At 35.4% G+C, this 20,627-nt stretch overlaps 1 protein-coding gene across 20 annotated transcripts in view; it reads left to right on the top strand.

Moving 5' to 3' along the window:
- EPHA6 (EPH receptor A6) overlaps nucleotides 1–20,627 on the top strand; it is an 872,277-nt gene that overhangs the window by 734,310 nt on the left and 117,340 nt on the right. For 18 of the 20 annotated variants that reach the window (XR_012024450.1, XR_012024449.1, XR_012024448.1 and 15 more), the window contains one exon: nucleotides 878–939. Coding sequence is in view for 17 of the 20 variants with exons in the window: in XM_072812315.1 (XP_072668416.1) it covers nucleotides 878–939 (62 nt within the window). In the remaining 3 variants the exon portion in view is untranslated. Of the gene's footprint in view, nucleotides 1–877; nucleotides 940–2,744; nucleotides 2,939–20,627 lie in introns of those variants that run through there. The other 2 variants (XM_072812324.1, XM_072812323.1) reach the window with 2 other exon arrangements.

Genomic DNA, 20,627 nt, shown 5'->3' with positions numbered 1-20,627 from the left:
TCAGGTAAATATCATTTTCCCTTCATCTGAAATGAGTTTATCTTTTAAACTTGAGTAATTTGGCAGAACAAATAGATTCTTTTCTTTGAAACAATCTAAGTTATTTATGCTACATATTCTACCTAATAGAGGTATTGGGAACTGGTAACAGTTGCAAATAGATATGATAGAGAAGAGATAAATGATGTTCAGTTTCCGATTTTAGCTTGTTACTAGACTACAAAATCAGAGTTACTTATTTTTCATGTACTGCCATCATTGTTACGTTGATCTAATCTTTGTCCAATAAAGACATGATCAAGAACTATTGCAAAGCCCACCAACTTTGTAGCATCCATCAATCTACTGACATTTTTCCACTTAGAAGCCCTTAAAAGCAGACTATGACTAATGGTTTTTATAATTTCTTAAATTTATAGAAATTCCTCTTTCTGCTTTGCCTTAGGAATAGTTCAGAAGCGTCTGGTCTAATGTAATTCAGCCGAGGGTACCACACCACTATGGGAGAAGTTGTACCACAACTGCCAGAGCAGCTACAGTAACTGCATAAACCCTGACTTTAGCTTGTTGATTGTCTTTTAAGGAGAAATCAGGACCAAAAGAACGTAATCTAAACAAGCGATTGCAGGGCTCTAGAAAAAGAAATGCTTAATTCCTTTGTAATTCATGTTCTTTTTACAAACTCAACATAAACAAGGCTGTAAAAAATGGAGAGATCTCTATGTGTAATAGTAAGACTTTTGTAGAAGCATGTTGGAAAATGAAGTTCTTATTAATAAAATACAAATGATTTAGCTGCCACAGCTGGAAATCTCTAACTGCAGCACATTTTTTTGTAATTGCTCTAATCTTGTGTGTTCTCTTGCTCTTTTTGCAGGCAGACCAGTAATGATTGTGGTGGAATATATGGAGAATGGATCCCTAGACTCCTTTTTGCGGGTGAGGTGTTCTTTTCTGATAGCATTTAAATAAGCTATTCTGAGTTCTAGATTTAAATCATTTATCATAAATTAATTTTTGCATAATGTTATTCATGGATTTTTCCATGAAGAATAGCAGCGTTTTCTCTAGGGTGCATTTCTCTGATACTGTGATACATTAGTGTGTTACTAACGGGAGGAGTATATACACATAATAATATAATTGATTTCTCCTATAAATTCACACACCATATAAATATATATATATTTCAAATGATGTTATAAAAAGATTAAATGAAACTCCGTTGCTTTGCACAACATTCGTTTTGCTTTATCACATTTAACTATTCAGCATGATGTTTTATGCATGATCTATAATACTGAACCCCTTAAATTGATATATATTTACTAATAATGACTCAAGTTCATATCAGAAAACTGGTTTTAGCCCTCTTAAGTTCATTTTCCTGACTTTCAGAAAACAAAAGAAATCATGCAAAACTCTAGCAGAGATCTGTTTCAGAACAAAACTTTTTAAAGTACTCTTTTTAAAATGACTTATCCTAGTGCTCGCTTCGGCTGCACATATACTAAGGTGACTTATCCCTTGAGGGAATGGTGTGTACAGAAATCATTTGTCTTATATAGTAGTAGAGAATAACAGAGCTGAGAAGGCACCATGAAGTTATATTTCAAATGTATTTATAATGTCTTTAATATTTAAAAAGCCATCATGTGCTACAAAAATATTCATTGATATAAAAAATACCCATAAATATAAAAAATAATCACTACAGTAAGTATTTTTCATCCCCAGGAGAGGTTACATATTTGAGTGTCACTGTATTCTTATTTATCTGTATACAAAGACATGGCCATTTTTCTTACTTATAGCATGACTGGACTCTTGCTATTTGGAATGTGTTACACTATTTTTTATCTTTTCATATGATAAAAACGGTCTCGAGCATTCTTTCTTCGCTTTATTTTTTTGCTTTACATCACTTGGTTGGGTTCTGCATCTCATTTTTCTCTTTTGATATCATTTTCATTTATTTTTCTTGAGTTCATGCCCTCTTCTTCCAACTTCTCTCACTATTAGCAGTGATGATATATTTACCCTGCGACTGGACTTGATGTCCATATTCAATGCCAGAAGCTGAATTCAGCAAAATCATCAAGTTATTACAGAGCAATACACCTTGTACAATGCAGACTCTCAAACAAGTATGCTCTTTAAGGCAAAATGAAATTCATAGGTGTTTGGGGACATGAACTCTTTGTTGTTTGTTTTATTTTTCTATAGCCATTCTCAGAATGTTTATAGCTTATATTCATTTCTCCTGTAAATGTGCTAAATTATTTTAGAATAATTTATCAGGACCACCTATGGTACTTTGAAATGCATGTATAGTTAGGCCCTTCCATTATGGTTATTCCAAAGCTCATTTCTATCAGACACATACCAAAATGACTTATCCTTTAATGATGCTTAAGATAAGTTTTGGGAGTTTTTTTGTATCAACTTTATCCTAGAGCTGAACATAATGGCAAATAATGTAGCACATTCTCAATCTAAATTGCTGCTGAAAATTGGATCAAATGACTGCCACAGCAAATTAGGAGAGAATTGTTAGCTTCAGATATACTTCTTATCCTGCTGAATCCTGAATTAATTAAATACATTACAAAGAAATGCTAATATGTTATCTAAAATATTTATTTTTTAAAAATAAATAAAATAAAATATTTATAAATACCCTACTACATGTTTAAAAGTGGTATATTTCATGATTTAAATTTTTTTAAATTAATATTTTTCAGCTCTTATGAATTATGTAGGTAAGACACCATACAATCTGGGAAAGAGTAGACATTCAGTTGATGGTCGCGACCATTACCACTGCTATGAGATTCTTAATATACGTTATTCATCTTGGCTCTGTCACTTACCAGCTGTGTGACCCTGTGACTTGGGCAAGTGACTGCCTTCTCTGTGCCTGTTTATTTAACTATAAAATGGGAATGTAAAAAAAATAAAAATAAAAAAATAACATAAAATGAGAATGTAGACAGCATCTACTTCATACAAGTGTCATGAGGATTCATCTGGTCAATTATTGTAAAGCTTACAGAATAATACATGACATACTGTAAGTGGTAGAATAAAGATTCAAACTCGGGTCTCTGACTCAAAAAGTCACGTTCTCATACACTTTTTTAAAATGAAATTACTTATTACTTCTTTTTATAAGTCCACTGCCATCTCCCCATGTGAACTTGTGTCCCGTCTGCATGTAGAATTTCTATTAAAATAAGAATCACATGCACGGGGAAAAAAGCCACAGGGCCAAATACTCCCTTCTTACCCTTTTTTTAATATTCTTAACTTTCTTTGTAATCATATCTCTTTTATCCCAGAAGCTCAAAGTGCTATATAAACTTTATGTCAATAGCAGATACTCAACTCCCCATGGCAAGTGGAAATAAAATTTATAAAGATATATATCCCACAGATTCCCAAAAACGAAGTCATTTTTCAAACTACTGCTTTAGAATTTGATAATCGCAGCTTCTGTGAGCACAGAAAGAGGAAGTGGCTAAGTGCATTGCATTGTAGGGAAGCTATCCATGGCTCATTAATAGCATTCTGTGCTTACTAGAAGAAGAAAAGATTTCCCTTTGGTCTCCCACATATTTGAAAATCACTTCAGTTTACTGTTTTATGTGAAAGAGTGGTAGCAAAACTAAGTACAAAATTACAGTCTAGTGCTAGTGGTAGTGGCTGGCTGGCTGTGATATTGCACTGGATTAGTAAATCTTACACTGTTCAGGATCTTTATGGACATTCCTCCAGATATATATTAGTAAGAGGAGGTGTGGTTAAGTACTTGTGTTTGTTTGTGTGTATATGTGCGTGTGTGAGCACATGCAGAAAGGGTGTAGGTAGGTATGTAACTATATGTGTGTTTTTATTTTTTTAAGATTTTATTTATTTATTCATGAGAGACACAGGCAGAAGAAGAAGCAGGCTCCATGCAGAGAGCCCAATGTGGTACTCAATCCCAGGACCCCAAAGGCTCAACCACTGAGCCGCCAATGTGCCCTATGTGTGTTTTTCATTTTAAAATTAAATGCAGCCTGGGCAGCCCCGATGGCTCAGCAGTTTGGCGCCACCTTTGACCCAGGGTATGATCCTGGAGACCCAGGATAGAGTCCCATGTCGGGCTCCCTGCATGGAGCCTGCTTCTCCCTCTGCCGGCGTCTCTGCCTCTCTCTCTCTCTCTCTCTCTCTCTCTCTCTCTGTGTGTGTGTGTGTCTATCATGAATAAATAAATAAAATCTCAAAAAAAATTAAATGCAACCTTACTTAGCAAGCAGACCATCAGCCCTGCTGCCAGAATATATTATGACCTCACTGATGTGCAAATATTCCTGACTTTTCCAAAAAAAATACACTAGTGCAAATTAAGTGTAATCTTGACCATCATCCCTGCATGGTCTCTCTCAAACTATGCATATGGATTTCATAGTTTTTGTGACACATACTTACCTAACAACCGCTTGCCCCTAAATCTTTGGTCTTCCATTTTTATAACATTAAGTAACAATTCAAATAAAAATGGTTATATAATACTTAAAAGCTTTGAGATACCATATTCCAACCACAAATCTCATCCCTAGGCAGCCTGGGTGGCTCAGTGGTTTAGTGCTGCCTTCATCCCAGGACTTCAGGATCGCCTGGAGACCTGGAATCAAATCCCATGTTGGGCTCCCTGCATGGCGCCTGCTTCTCCCTCTGCCTGTGTCTCTGCCTCTGTGTGTGTGTCTCTCTCTAATGAATAAATAAATAAAATCTTTTAAAAAAATTCATTCCTATTTTATGACGTTTGTTGAATGTAGATTTGTTTATCAAATAACACAATTCAGATATACAAAAATATAATACCACTGGTTTCAGTAAGGTGTTATATTGTGTGTTCATGTGACAGCCTCTTGCAGCCACCTCACACCCTTTGATATGAGAGAAAAGATACAGATATACTATTTGCAAAATACAGTCACATTAGCAAGCAAGGAGTGTCATCTATATACAACAAAATAGATGGGGCAGGGGAATTAATAAAAACAAAAGCAAATAAGATCAGATTAATTCAGGAAACCATAATTCAAAATATAATCTGGAAAAGATGCTTAGTAGTAAGAAGAATGTGTGGAAGGTGGTGCTACCAACTGATCTAAAGATACAGAGTAGAAATAAAATGGGTTGGTCACTGGCAGATGATGAGTTTCATTTGGGTTGTATTCCATTTGAGATGTCTATGGAACATGCAGTGAAAATGTCCAGACAGCAATTAGAAATACAAATCTGAAGATTGGGAGAAAAATATTGACTAAAGTCAAGATTTTATAGTCGGTAGCATAAAAAGTGGTTATGAAACCCAGACCATGATATTTTTTTCTGGGAAGAACTTTTAGAGAAAAGCAAGGAGTTGAACAAGGTTGCAACTCTATGGTATGCCAACTAAGGAAGCAGCAGGGTGGAGTCTCCAAAGGTAACTAAGAATAAGTGGTCAAAGAGCAACAAGAAGGGAGATAAGAATCCTGCATGCCAGCCAGGAGCAAATAGGCAACTATATCAAAAATAGAGAAGTTTGGGAAAACAAAGACTAAAATGCATCTGTGGGACTTACTACTTATGAGGTCCTCAGTGACTCAACAAGAGCATATTTAATGGGTTGGTCTCCAGCAGAAGTCAGAATGCACAGGGCAAAATGAGAATGAAAAATAAGTAGGAATTGGTAATGGAGATGGAGACCTTTTTTAAAAAATATTTATTTAGTAAAAATTAGGGGAGATAGCAAGGCAAGAGAAAAATCAGATACAAGTAGACAAAAAGAAAAATGAAGGATATTTTTTAATAGAAAGGAATTTAGACAATTTATACACTGGGGGAGAGGAAATTGAAGAGAGTACATTGGTAAGACAAACTGTCTCAGGAGATGGGAAGGTTCAAAATCAAGGACCCAGGTGGAGGGTTGACTGTGTATAGTCAATAGCAGCCTCCACACCGTCTTTGTTTCATGGGAGGACTGTTTCAACCCAGGACTGTGTGTTGTGGATCTAGAGAGACCGACGGGAGGCACTGGATTGAAGGAAGTGATACCTGATGTTGTTGCCTTTCTGTGTGAAGTAGGAGGAGAGTTTATTTGGAAGTTTGAGAACAAGGCTTCATTAAAGGTGAATGTTTAGAATAACTGCTGAAGTTAAAAATATATATATATAGCCAATCACTGATCAGACCAAAGAAGGAAGGGGAAGGGAAGACCATCAAGAGCAGGTTCTGCACCAGGAACAGTTTTTCTCTGGGTCCCAGCAAGGGCAACCAGTTAAAAATTGTTTACCAAGGTGTCTCATGATAATGTGACCCGCATGGCCAGAAGTGGGTCTTGAGCACTACTGGCCCAGTAATTGACATTGGATACATGTATCTTCCTCTTCTCCTGCCAGACCATATCTTTTGTGTTGGAGAAGGTAACATAGTTTACTGATGCTGACATCCGGCTGATTCTGGAGGGGATGGATGTGTTTCAGCAATGGCATGCATGTTTCCTTGACTTTCTGCAAGGATGCTCGACACCCCCCAGTGCAAGACTGGAGATAATAGAGGCTAGCGTGTGTGTAGAACAGGTGCAACAGAAACACACCGGTATTAAAAGGAAATCGGGATAGTGGAAAAAGATCTTTTGGCTAAGCAGCTGGTGAATACAGGCTAGATATAGAAGGAAATAAAAAGGCTGAAAGACTAGAGGTAAATAGAGATATCATATGCTGGGAGCTGTTATGGTGTAGAGGAGGAAGTAGGAGGTATAGCTGTACGATGAGAGTGAGAGAGCTGAAGGAGGAGTGTGCCCGAAGTAGGATATTGGCAGTGGCTTATTAGAGCCAGATCATACCAACATGTGAGAGATGATGATTAAATGGTCAGGAATTGAGGGAGCTGATTGTTAAACTGTTAGTAACTTGAAGTTGGCCATGATGGAAATATTTACACCACAGACATGGGCAAACAGCACAGCTCAGGGCTTGCTTGTTTTTTCTCCAAAGGGCCAGTTTACCAACACAGTGTATTGATACTTATGATTTCTGAAGTGAGGCAGGCTTAGGGGTGATGGTTTCCAGGTGTGGACCTATAAGCCAGTGGCTAGAGCAAAAAAATGAGGATGAATGTGTTTAATTAACTACTGTAGATGGCATTTACATGTGCGTTCTCTGAGTCAGGCATTATCCCAATCCCATGCACCAGGTGCTTACACCAACATTATGAGGTAGGTGTTAATATTGTCCCCGTTTTATCAATGAGGAAAATGAGGCAAAGCATAATAGGTAACTTGCCCAATGTGAAACAGCTGAAAAATCATTCACTCTTTTTTTTTTTGCACAAATATGTATTCACTGACTATAGTGGCCCAGGTACTGGTCTGGAACCTAGAATACAGAAGTGAACAAAACAGAAATAAAAAAATCTAGTGGCAAGAGAAATAAAGATTTAAGCAAAATATATAGTACATCAGACAGGGAGAAAAAATAAGAGAGTGGAAGTGAGATTAGGTTTCAGTATTAAATTGAATGAACAAGTGAGCTCTTACTGGAAAGTGACATATGAGTAAAGATGGAAGAAGGTGAGGGAGCAAGCCAAGTGGCAATCTGGAGGGAAATAGTCCGGAGTAAGAACAGCAGGGGCCAAAGGCCTGAGGTCGGAACATTTTATACCCAAAGAACTACAAATTAGATCTTTATTTTTACGACCAAATGCCTGTTTTGCCTAGGACAGTGCTAATCCATGCCTAGTACCTCTTCATAATTGTTAATATTGACCCTTTTACCCTGCAGTTGGGTTAATAAAATAGGTGGTCACCCTATGGTTATGGCTAACATAGCATATGTAAGGGGAAAGGTGGTAGAAGATGAAGTTAGAGGTGATGGAGGCAGAAAGGGACTCAAAGGTTGAAGAGAAATGATTCTCAACCCTGGTTACACATTATAATGATTTAATTTAGAGAGCTCTTGACAATCCCAAATTCCAGCCTGCCTCCCAGGTGAATTAACTCAATCTCTTGGTGAGAGAGCTGCATTAGTATTTGTTCAGTTCCCCCATGAGTGTAATATGCAACCAAGTTGTAAAAACAGTGAATTGGGGCATTGTCAGATGCTGTATTGTGTCTGCGTTTTCTCTGGATAAGACATGAAGCTATTGTAGGGTTTGGAGTAGAGAGAACATAATCTGTGTTTTTACAACATCACTCCGGTTGCTAGATTCAGAGACTATAGTGAAGTATAGATAGACAGAAATTTGGAAGCTTTTGCAATAAAAATCCAGGTAAGGAGATGACAGTGGCTTGGATGAGGATTGTTGTAGTTGAGTTGATGGAAAATACTAGAGTCTATGGTGTATTCTGAACACAGAGCTGATGGAATTTGTTGTTAGATTGGATAAAGTGTACGGGCAAAAGGAAAGATTCAAGGACATATCTTATCCATAAAATAAGGTCAATAATAGGCAATAACTACTTCCTACAGTTATTGTGATTTTTTTATGGTGTTAAATGGCTAATAGACCTACACTCCTAGAACATGTGTCTGGGCACTTATTAAAGTCTCCATAATGTTATCTATTATTATAATGTATTTCAGAAGATGTCACTAAGAGTTTTAAAGTTGTTTTTCTGTTACTTCCCGGTCTGTTTTTCTCTAAAGGCTAAAAATAGTTTTAATTTTCACCATTTAAAAAAAATCTAGATATATGTCAAGAATATGAGTATTTAAATAATACATATCAGTGCATATCAGCATTCCAAAAGCAATGTGAGTCATTTGAAGACTTTCCTTGAACAAATGCAAAGCAAATATTAATTTAAAAAATTAAAGGGATCTTTTAAATATTTATGTAGTCAAATTATAAATCTACTAAAGATGGCATTTTACCTTATGCTTTTTATATATTAATAATGAGAGCTGTTTTATTAGCACATTTTTCTTGTAAATTGTGTTGTGTGGAATTATATTTGTGCTGGGGTATGAGAGCAAAATTAATCTACATTGCATTCATTTGATATTCAACAGTGAAAAAAATGAAGTCACATTTACCTACCAATACCCTTTTTTTAAAACCGTAAAAGTTATAGCTGGATTAATCCCCTTAGTTGCTTTTTTCAGAAAAAAAATATAAAACTTCATGTAGACGAATGTTATTATTTATCCTGCATGTGCCAGCTTAATGCCAATACCATTCTAAAAATAATGTGACAATAAGCATCAAAATATATGAAAGCAGGGTGTACTTGGAACCAAGCATATGGCTGGCTGAACTTCTTATTTTTAAATTAGAAGTTAGAGCATCAACTTCCAAAAGCCTGAATTTGTCTCTTTAAACATCATAGTACTGTAAATGTGTTGTGTCATTTGTAGTACCTGGTACCATGAAACTGTACTATAATTTTCCTTACTAATTCTTCTTTTGCCTACAAGTGTTTATGCTGATTGTTTAAATTGATGTGTAATTCATAATTACAGTGATGTATAGAGATGTTCCATGCACTTTCCTGAATTCCTCTGTGGTCAATCTCACATCCCCATTTGGACCATATAAAAAATTTTAGAGAACTTAAATATTAGACTCAAAATCTTGTAGTTCCCAACCATGCCTGCAAATCAGAATTGCCCTTCTACATTTTATAAAGTGTATTTGCAGACTCAAGCAGATATATTTTTCAAAAACTTCCTTGAGTAATTTTAATGCTCATTATTACTTTTGAGTAATAACAATGCTTCATCAAGATTTTGGCATTCTGTGACACCCTTCCCCAGATGTCAAACAAACAAACAAAAAGTTTAAAGTTTCTTGGTTTTACTTAAATGATGCACACAGTGGCTAGTATAGATTGCATTCACATAAACCTAACAGAAAAGAAAGAAAGAAGAAAGAAAGAAAGAAGAAGAAAGAAAGAAAGAAAGAAAGAAAGAAAGAAAGAAAGAAAGAAAGAAAGAAAGAAAGAAAGAAAATCAAATTCAGTTGTAAGCTTTGTAAACTAAAGCTATATTATATTCACATTAACTTTAAGTTCTTAAAATGTAATTCCAAAATCCAACTACCATGTTTCACAAATATATATCTACTTTTCTTCCTAGATTTTTTAGGCATGTTAGAAATGACATTTTTAGTTTCCTTATGATTGAAATTTCTGTTATTGGTGGCCTGTCCCTTCTATAACTAAAAATATAGCTCTGCCTAATTTAAGTGCAAATCCACAATAACTACAAAAAAAAAATAGCCTCTAAGGATTTAGTAAATATTCAACAGGAAATTACAATGAGATTTTCAATGGGGAAGACCACAAGAGCCAAGACTTTGGTAAAAATGAGATACTGACTCTTCTTTGGTGGTTATTTTAAAACAAAAATGACTTCGTCTTTTCAAATCTATAAATAATCTTAGCCACTTTTTTTTCAAATTCAGGAGCATTTTTCAAAGTCACAGCATGGTCATCTTTCTGATTTTGAAACATAAAAACTGAATGTTAACTTTAAACTTAAGTTATAGGGGTAACCCTCCAAGGTCTGTTTTCTGCAAAGTCACTTATAAATCGATTGTTGAAAACTCAAATGCATTTTCCCATAAATATTTCTTTTAAAGATAGTGCTTAAGTCCTAGGCAGATCCTAAAGCCTCTTTAACTCAGACCACAGCTAAAGGATGTAACTTCCAATAAGGAAGAGGGTCAGGAGTTTCTTTCAAAAACCAAAAAGGAGAGTTTTCCTCCCTTCTACAAGACTTGCCTTGGGCAACATTTTTTTAAAGACCATTCTTCTGTGGCATCTGTCCCTTTCTTCATGTCCTCTTCCTGGGTCCTCAGATATTCAACTTTAATGGTTTTAAATCCCTTGTGGTGGCACATACTCCCCATCTCCTCTTATCCATGGGCTAGGTCTCTTCTACATCACAGAATCACCCATAAAGGTCCCTACCTCCCTCCCAACACTGTCCCCTAATCTAAGTTCTCATTTTCTTATCACCACAGGCCTTGGCTGGATATAAGATGAAACTAACTCATTCTATCATCTGTGATTCACAAATACTATTTTAATTCCTCCAGGGGATTCTGCATCTTTTACATGGACTTATAAACCCAAATAGATTTTTTTTATTTTATTCTGGAAATAACACAAAATAAGATTGACTCTCTTAGCAAAATTTTAAGTGTACAAAGTAGTATTATTGACTGTACAGTGTTGTACAGCAGATCCATAGAGTGTAGTCATCTTGCTTAAATGAAACTTTATGCTTGTTGATTAGTAGCTCTCTACATCCCCCTGCTCCAGCCCCTGGCAACGCTGAAGTTGGATGACTAGAGGCTTAACAAAATCCATTGTTTACATACCTCAGTCTTTTGTAAACCACTTTGTGGGGTACATTTTTTGCATTGCCATTTGATAGCTCAGGTCAGCATTTTAGAAGTAATCATTTTACAAGGCCTTGGCTAACCCTTCTCTTTGTGTCATTCTGTTCTGAAAGGCTGGTGCCATCCCTTATAACTTGTGGTTAGTGAACCAAAACTGTCTTTTGACATTCATATGAATCAAACTTTCATTACCTCATTTTAGGGCATAAATTGTCATTATCCAATAGTGTTTATTATACCAGATTTGTGAGGAATCTTTGAAGTTGATTTATTTACTGAAGGTAACCGAGACACTGCATAGTGAATTGGATTCTCTGTAAATGTTTGCTAAATGATGACATGCAATTTTTATTAATTCTACTCTATAATAGCCTATCATCTACCAGCTATAATACTGTTTATCACTCATACTTATTTTAGAAAACTGAATCACTATAATTATTTGCTGTATGCAAAGGACTATAATGCACTTTCAACAACAGAATTTTAGGACAATGATTTATATTGTGTCCACAGACCTTTGATAGTTTATAAGGCTATTCTGTTGATGGGCTCAACATCACTATTCTTCAGTGAATACCTACAAAGAAATAAAGTAGGAATCTGTATAACACATTTAGCCCCCTTTTCCTCATTCTTTAGTGAAATGTAAGAGTCTGATGGTCATAATCTGTCAAACCAGAGTCTTATCCTCAGAAGTAAAGATGGTTTGCAAGTGTTGCTAATACTTCTATTTACACATGATTTTCTCAGAGAATCTCTTATAGTAATTCTAACTTTCCATGAAAAATACTTTAAGAAAATATCCTACTACTGATTAGAAGCCTCTTCGTTCCATTAAGAGAAGAATAAATAAATTTAGTTCAGTTAAATCCAGTGAATATCTATATGGACTATCTATGCCAGGCATGGTGCCAGGCCCTGAAATTTCAAAGATGAGACAGTTGCCCTAGATGAGAGTATGTTCAAGCCAGTGGGAGAGAAAGACATATACACATATGGTTTTAGCCAGTGTTAGTGTAGACAGGATGCTTTGAGGGCAATAAAGAAAAGGAGCTTGGTCCAACTTTATTCCTCCATTCTCCTACCAGTCCCAACCTCCTTCTAACCTGTGGTAGGTACTGCGAGCTAGGCCTTGAAAATAGATCTCCAGTGTGATTCAAGCCACCAGTTTCTTTTTTCTGTGTTATTCTAATAGCTTCCAAATTAATCTGTCTGCTGAATCTTCCTATGCAAGTCAGAGTATATTAGCCCTCAATTAAAATTCTCCTCTAACTTGTCATTACTTTTAGAATAGATTTCGGACTATTTGCGTACCTGATTCAGCCTATGCCTACCTCTCCAGTATCCCTCTTACTCAACAAGTTCCAGCCTCACTGGCTTTTAGTCATTAAGCATGCCAAACTCATTCTTGACTTAAGACATTTGTACCTACTGGGAACTATTTACAGCCTCTATCATATCCCCTTTTTTTCATATTACTCCAGTTTATTTATTTTCTAGTTCTTTATTACTGAAAAGTATCTCATTTATTTCTTAACCTATTGATGTTCTGTCTCTGTGCCCCCAATACAATGTTGGTGCAACTGGAACAGGCACCTTTCTCATTTGCTTCCCACTCTGACTCCAGCAATTAGAGCAATAAGTGACCCATAGTGGATGCTCCCTGAGTATTATTTGGAAGAATGAACTTGGAGATTCAGCCAGGACCTCCTAGAGGACATAGTGCTTCTCATGAAAAATTCAGGTGACCAAAGACTACTAGAAGGGCAGTCCTGGAAGAGGGAACCGTATAAGCACAGCATATCAGACATGAAATAACATGTTGTAGGAGTGAATTTTAGACACATAACAAAATGAATCCAAATAAGTTACATGAAACTAGAGATAGAAGCAAGGGTCATGTTGTTGTATTGAATACTACACTTTACTCTCCACTGAAGGTCATCAAACAGTCTTAAGGAAAGGGGTGACATTCTGAGGTTTGTGTCTTCATAGAATTTGAATATATATATATATATATATATATATATATATATATATATATATATTTGTGTGTGTGTGTGTATTTTTTTTAATAGAAGATAATGACTTCCGGACAGCAGAGCACTCAAATCCTACATTTGTCCTCAGTGCAGGCTAAGGACTTGAGCTTAAGATACTGGATTGAACTCTGAAAGGCTTAAAGTATTCCTGCACAATCTATGAGGCAAGGCCTTGAAAAACATCATCAGGAGCTTGCATTACTTGCATCACGAAGACAGTGTGAGATGCCAACAACTGCTCAGATCTGTTGGATGTTTTGCTCCAAGGTTCCAGAGAAAGTCTAGGGGCGCTCTGCAATTTTCCTCAGAAGTAGCAGGCATTAGTGTGTCTAGCTTTCAGAAACCACTTTCCTGTGGGACTTACCCTCTCTCGCATGTAGAGGTTAAGCTCCATGTTTCTCAGCAATCAGGCTGAGAGAGCAAGGAGAAAGAAGGATGAAGACAAACTGAATTCTAGCTACTAAGCTCGGAGATGCAGTGTGTAAATATGCCACATTCGCTCTCTTTCATTTGAATCTGCCTTACTGGGAAAAAAAAAAAAAAACATGTGTCATAAAAAAATTCATAGTTTCTTTTTGATTAATCTCTAGCAAGAAGCCCAAAGATATTAAATCTCAGCGCTCTCACATTTCTCTCCTCCCCTCATAAACAATTCAATTCAGTTTGAATTAATATTTATTGAGTGCTGACACAAGGCATGGCAGTGTAGTGGATGCTGTGATAGAACTGCTACATTAAAGGGAGGAAAACCTGTGTCCTATCTTAAGAAAAGAAAACAGCCTTTTTTATACAAGACGATAGGAATAATACAGCAACAGCAACCAATGCACTACAAGATGGTATGAAAGGTTGTTGAACTCAGTCACCATTTATTAACCATCCACTATATTCAAGAAAAACAGGATGTCCTAACCCACACTGGAGGAGGCTATGTTGACAAGGACTAGAAAAAGGAGTATAGATTTTTGTGTGAAGGATAGAGTCGCATCATTTGTAGAGAAAGAGATTTGTGCTGTACCTCAGGTGGGAATAAATGGGACTGTTCCACTCAGCGACATAGATAAATAGATTTTCATTTGTTGGGTTATCTGGAGTGTTCCTGTTTGTTTGTTTTTGGCTTATTGGTCCCAGAACTCTTTTAGACCTTGCTTTTTTAAGCCAAATTATGCTTCCCAAACTAAGCCAGACTGGGTCATTATGGCAAAATTGGAGTCAGCTCTTTTCTAGACAACTCTGATTAAAAAGGATACTGGCTCTGGAATTAGACTACCTGGATTCAAATCCTGACTGCACCATGTAGTAGGTTATTAAATATCTTTGTCCTTCAGTTTGACCATCTATAAGATGGAGATAATAACTACACTTAAATCACAGAGTTGTTACAACTATTGACTAAGATGGTAATACAAAGCTTATAACTGTAACTGGTTTGTAGTGTTTAAGGAATGTTAGCATTTTCCCTCCCTAAAATAATATGGCAACAATAGCAATGAGTTCCTAAAAGTGTATAAAACTATGTTTGAAGCCTCTTTTTCATCAAGCACACATTTTATAAATGAGAGAGAGAGAGAGATTGTCACAGATTGGGCACCCAGGGAAGCAGATTCTAAAAGGAGATACACGCAAAGAAACTTCACTGAGAAGAAGCATTAGGATCATCACCTTTACCCCTATGAGTTTTAGAGTTATGGCAACTGATAATCCTTAACTGAGTCCCGCTCTGGCAAATGGGTTTGGCTAGAGAAAGTCATCATACCCAAGATCATGGCACCATTGCAGAAGCATCTTACAGCCGATGATTGATTGATGTAGGAGTAAAAAGGACCCAGCCCCTTTTCCACAATTTGAACCAACTCTGAAGAGTTTTTCCAGATCCAGAACATTCCATGGGATATAGTAAGGCCTTTGTTGTGAATGCACTGCACTTTAAGTTCTCCTACTACTCGATCTTTCTTTTTTCTATCACCTCACAGATGTCGATCCTAAGAGTATGTAATCAGGGATCAAAATTTAGCAAAATTAAGTTTTACTGCTTCGTCAGATATGTTCCCATTCTTATACAAAACTGTCTTCTTTTTGTTTTGTTCATGTGGCATAGAAGAATATGAGGATAGAGGATGCAAGTACAGTTTGTATTGGTGCTACTACCTTGATCCTTGATTTGTGTTAAGGTCTCTGCAACTTTACCCACCACAGTTTTGTACCATTGTTACAAATATCAATGTAGTGAAAAAGGCAGATATATATCTTAGTGGCATTATGAAACTAGTTTTGTCCTCATGGACCCCTGAAAATATCTTGGCCATGGGCATTAGAAATAAATACTCTGCATTATATAGTCCCGTGACAGAACATGGAAAAAGTGGTTTATCTTCTTTCCAAACACCAAAATCTCATTTTTAATGAGACCACTTATTCTTCTTGGAACTGTGACTACTATGATGCTGAAAGAAAGCATTTAATTTAAGTCTTTCCAAATGTTGATGATAAGAATATATAAAATAATTTTGAAATAATTTGCATGAAATAAAAGAGGAGGGAACACTCCCAAACACATTTACAATATCAGTATTACCTTGGATAACAAAGCCAGACAGAGATGCTGAGAAAAAAAAAAAAGAAAAAAAAGTATGTAAGATATCACCTCACACCTGGTGGCAACATGGAGAAAGAATTCTCTTACACTATTGGTGGAAATGCAAACTGGTGCAGCTACTATGGAAAACAATGTGGAGTTTCCTCAAAAAGTTAAAAATAGAATTACCCTATGATCCAACAATCATACTACCAGGTATTTACCCAAAAAATTAAAAAAAAAACACTAATTCAAAGGGATACATGCACCCCAATGTTTGCAGCTACATTATCTACAATAGCCAAATTATGGAAGCAACCTAAGAGTCCACTGATTGATGAATGGATAAAGAACATAAGGTATATATACACAGCAGAATATTACTTAGCCATAAAAAGAGTGAAATCTTGCCATTGGCAACAATATAGATGGACCTGAAGAGTAATAATACTACATGAAGTAAGTCAGTCAGAGAAAGACCATTACCATATGATTTCACTTGCATGTGGACTTTAAGAAACAAATGAGCAAAGCAAGGTGGGGAATGAGAAAGAAAGATGGAGGTAAACCAAGAAATAGACCCTTAACTATAGAGAACAAACTGATGGTTACCAGAGGGGAGGTGGATAGGGGATGGGTGAGATAGGAGTTGGGGTTTAAAGAGTGCACTTGGTAAAAAAATAAAAAAAATAAAAATAAATAAATAAATAAATAAAAATAATAAAAAAAAAAAATAAAAAATAAAAAAAAAAAGAGTGCACTTGGCTGTGATGAGCCCCGGGTCTTACATGGAAGTGTTGAATCAGTATATTGTGCACTTCAAACTAATATTACACTGTATGTTAACTAAATGGAATTTAAATTAAAACTTAAAAAAAAACCCAGAGCAAAACACAAAAGCATGGCAGCTCAAAGGGTACATGTGCTCATTTATTCATTTATTCATTCATTCCATTGATAGTTGTTGAGCACCTGCTATGCACCAGGCATTGCTCAAGGCATTAGAGATGAGAAGTGGACAAGATTAATAGATCTCAGCCCTTGCAGTGCTTACATTCTAGAAGAAATAACAATAAAAAATTAAAATAAAATACAAAGAATGGAATTTTTCAGTACTTGATACAAAATTCTTCTTGCTATTAATGAATTGTAGTGCAGGAGTGGTGAGCTATGTGGGTATTAGCATAACTTTTTTTCTGAAAAGCAGTTGGGCAACCAACATTAAGAATTTTAATAATGTTTATGTCTTTCATGTATACATTCTTCTGGAATTTATCCTTATTCAAGGATGAATATATGTGGATGTTTACTGAAGTTTTATCAACAATAAAAAATTAAAAATAAATAAAACTTATAATACAGGAATATGGTACATTTATATATTAGGAACTATATTATCTTTTAAACAGTATTTTATAGTCTTTAATAATACATGTTATTAGTCTTTAATAATACATATTATTATCATAATATACTATTAACAATATGAGATTAATTTTAATAACAGAAAAAATTAGACTACCAAATGATGGGTCTTAAATATGAATGAATTTTATCTGTTCTTTATAGTTTTCTATTGTATTCCAGAAATTTTACAATGGGTTCACATTACATCCATAATCAGAAGAGTATGTTTTATTGTTGTTTGTTATTTGTATTTGCTTTTATTTTGTTTTGGTTTGGTTTGGTTTGGTATGTGAGCTCAGTTTGAAGCAAGAGCAGCTGATGTGTTCAGCAGTCAAGTCCTGTTTTGGGAGACTTCAATGCCTAAGCTCAGGTTAATAATTAGAATAAAATCTACAGATAATAGATGCCCCACACCCTATGAAGCTGGATCTGAGGTAATCAATTAACAAATACTTGGTGACCACTCAGAAGTCATCATACCTGCATTCTAAACCCGACTCTCTCATTTACTTATCTTGGATGAATTGCATAACTATACTGGGACTCAGTCTCTGTTAAATTGGAAAAGAGGAGATATTACTCAATTAATGGCTCCTTTGCTTTTTAAAGTCAGAGACCTATTTAAGAATTTGGTAAAAATTATGAATCTACTGCGTATAAACCTGCACCAGCATAAAAAAAGAATAAAATAATTACATTTAGTAAAAGAAGATCAAGATTTATATACTGGAAACTACAAAGTGTAGTTTGAAGTGATGCCATACCAGTTTCTGAACCAGTATCCAGCTTAAGAAATTGGCAGCTTCCACCTTTTATGTCTTGGAACATTTATTCTTAGAACCTATGTACCATGCTGTGAGGAAGCACAACCTATCCCACAGAGAAGTCCCCTTGAAGAGCTAAGGGCTCCCAGCTACAGTCTCATTTGAGCTTCCTGTCAATGGCCAGCCCAAACTTAATATACTTACGAATGAGCCATCTTGCAAACTGGATCCAGGCCCAGCTGAGCTGTCCCAGTTGATGACACTTGAACACACATGAACTATCAGAGCCAACCCCTAACCAAGTTGCACACTTGTGACCCAAATAGATGATTGTTACTATTTTAAGTTGCTAAATTTGGGGGATAATTTGTTACACAGCAAGAGATAACTAGAGCACTTAATAAATGTTGGTTTAAATATATTGAGCTAAATAAAAGATTTACCTTAACCCCAAAAGGTTTCAAGTAAAACATATGTATTGGCTTTAGGCATATTTGGGTTTTGACAAATTTTGGACTTTCCTGAACTTGGATATGGATGGTTATCTGAAAATCATTCTTTTGGCAAAGGAAAGTTTCACCTGTTGGTGAAAAATTAAACCCTTTGTTTGTGACAATTAGATAGCCTATATTGGGTTTATGAGAAAAGGGATCAAGAAACAAGTTTAGCAAGCATTTTCTACACATTTTCTTTCATTAACAATATTAATTGTACAAACATTTCAAGAAAATATATGTGGAAAGTGACTTTTGCTATATTTAATCGGTTTTTGCTGAGGATGTGAAAATGCTGTTTCAAAACACAGATGGCTCCCTCACAGCATTTTATCTTGTCAGAAAGAAGAAGCACAATTCTTGCCAAATAGAAGTATTGTTTCCTCAGTCTGCCTTTTCCCTTTGTGGCTTTCTAGGATTCTAATTTGACTCCCCCATACAATAGAAATACGTAGTCTAGAAATTGAGGAGTCACTGGCTTACTCAGTCTTGTGAAATATATGGGAAAAATCCATCTTTTTCCTCCTTTACAAAAAAAAAAAAAAGTCTGTAAATTTCATCAGCAACATTACATTCAAATAGTCACTCAGATGAGTGAATATTAAGCCTACTGGTTGTCTTAAGCAAAAAGCAGACTGGTCAGAATTACCAGGGATAGCTTTAAACCAGACTAACCAGAGCCAATCAGAATACTGATTGAAAACCTGTTTTCACTAGAGTTTATTTCCTTTTTATCCTCCTGACCTGGTAATAGCACTGAAAACCTACTATGCTGATTACTTCTGCTTGTAACAGAAGTTGTGGGGTAGCTCATCAGACTCTTGCTCTATTTGTCTTAAATTATCTCCAATAACAATGCTTCGTGATGAACATAAATGCAAAAATCTTCAACAAAATACTAGCTAGCTGAATTCAACAGCACATTAAAAGGATCATACAATGTCATCAGGTGGGATGCAAGGATTATTCAACAAAATAAATGTTAAAAATCATGATCATATCAATAGATGCAGAAAAAACATATGACAAAATTCAATGTCTATTTATGATAAGAACTCTCAACAAAGTGTGTAGAGAGGGAACATACCTCAATATTATAAAGACCATATATGAGAAAACCACAGTGGACATCATACATAATGGTAAAAAAGTAAAAAAAAAAAAAATAAGACCAAGATGTCCATTCTTACACTCTTATTCAACATAGCATTGGAAGTCCTAGCTAGAGCAGTTAGTCAAAAGGGAGAGAGAGAGAGAGAGAAAAGAAAGAAAAGGCACCCAAACAAAATAAATAAAAGTGTTTCTATTTACACATAACATGATATTATATATGGAAAACTCTAAAGAGTCCACCAAAAATCTGTTAGAAATAAATAAATTCAGTAAAGTTGCAGGATACAAAATCAATATACAAAAATCACTTGCATTTCTATACACTAACAACAAACTGTCAGAAAGGGAAATGAAGGAAACAACCCCATTTACAATTTTATTGAAGAGTGATAAAACACTTCAATAATAATCCTAAAAATTGTATGGGACCATAAAAAGACCCAAAATAGCCAAAGCAATCTTGAGAAAAAGAACAAAGCTATAAGATAACATTTCCTAATTTCAAAGTATATTACAAAGCTATAGTAATAAAAATAGTATGGTACCGGCATAAAAACAGACACATAGATCAATGGAACAGAATTGGGAGCCCATAAATAAACCCATAGGTATATGACAAAAAAGCCAAGAATATACAATGGTAAATAATAGTCTTTTCAACAAATGCTGCTGGGAACACTGGACAGCCACATTCAAAAGAATGAAACCCCCTATTTTTTTTACCATACACAAAAGTTAACTCAAAATGGACTAAATACTTGAACATAAGACCTGAAACCAAAAACTCCTAGAAGAAAGCATAGAAGGTAAGCTCCTTGACTTTAGTCTTGGCAATATTTATTGAAGTCAC

Source organism: Canis lupus, chromosome 35 (genome assembly GCF_048164855.1).
Source record: "Canis lupus baileyi chromosome 35, mCanLup2.hap1, whole genome shotgun sequence".
In the NCBI taxonomy this organism is placed as follows: Eukaryota; Metazoa; Chordata; class Mammalia; order Carnivora; family Canidae; genus Canis; species Canis lupus.
Note: the sequence above shows the minus strand (reverse complement) of the source record. Positions and strands in the feature narration are given on the sequence as shown.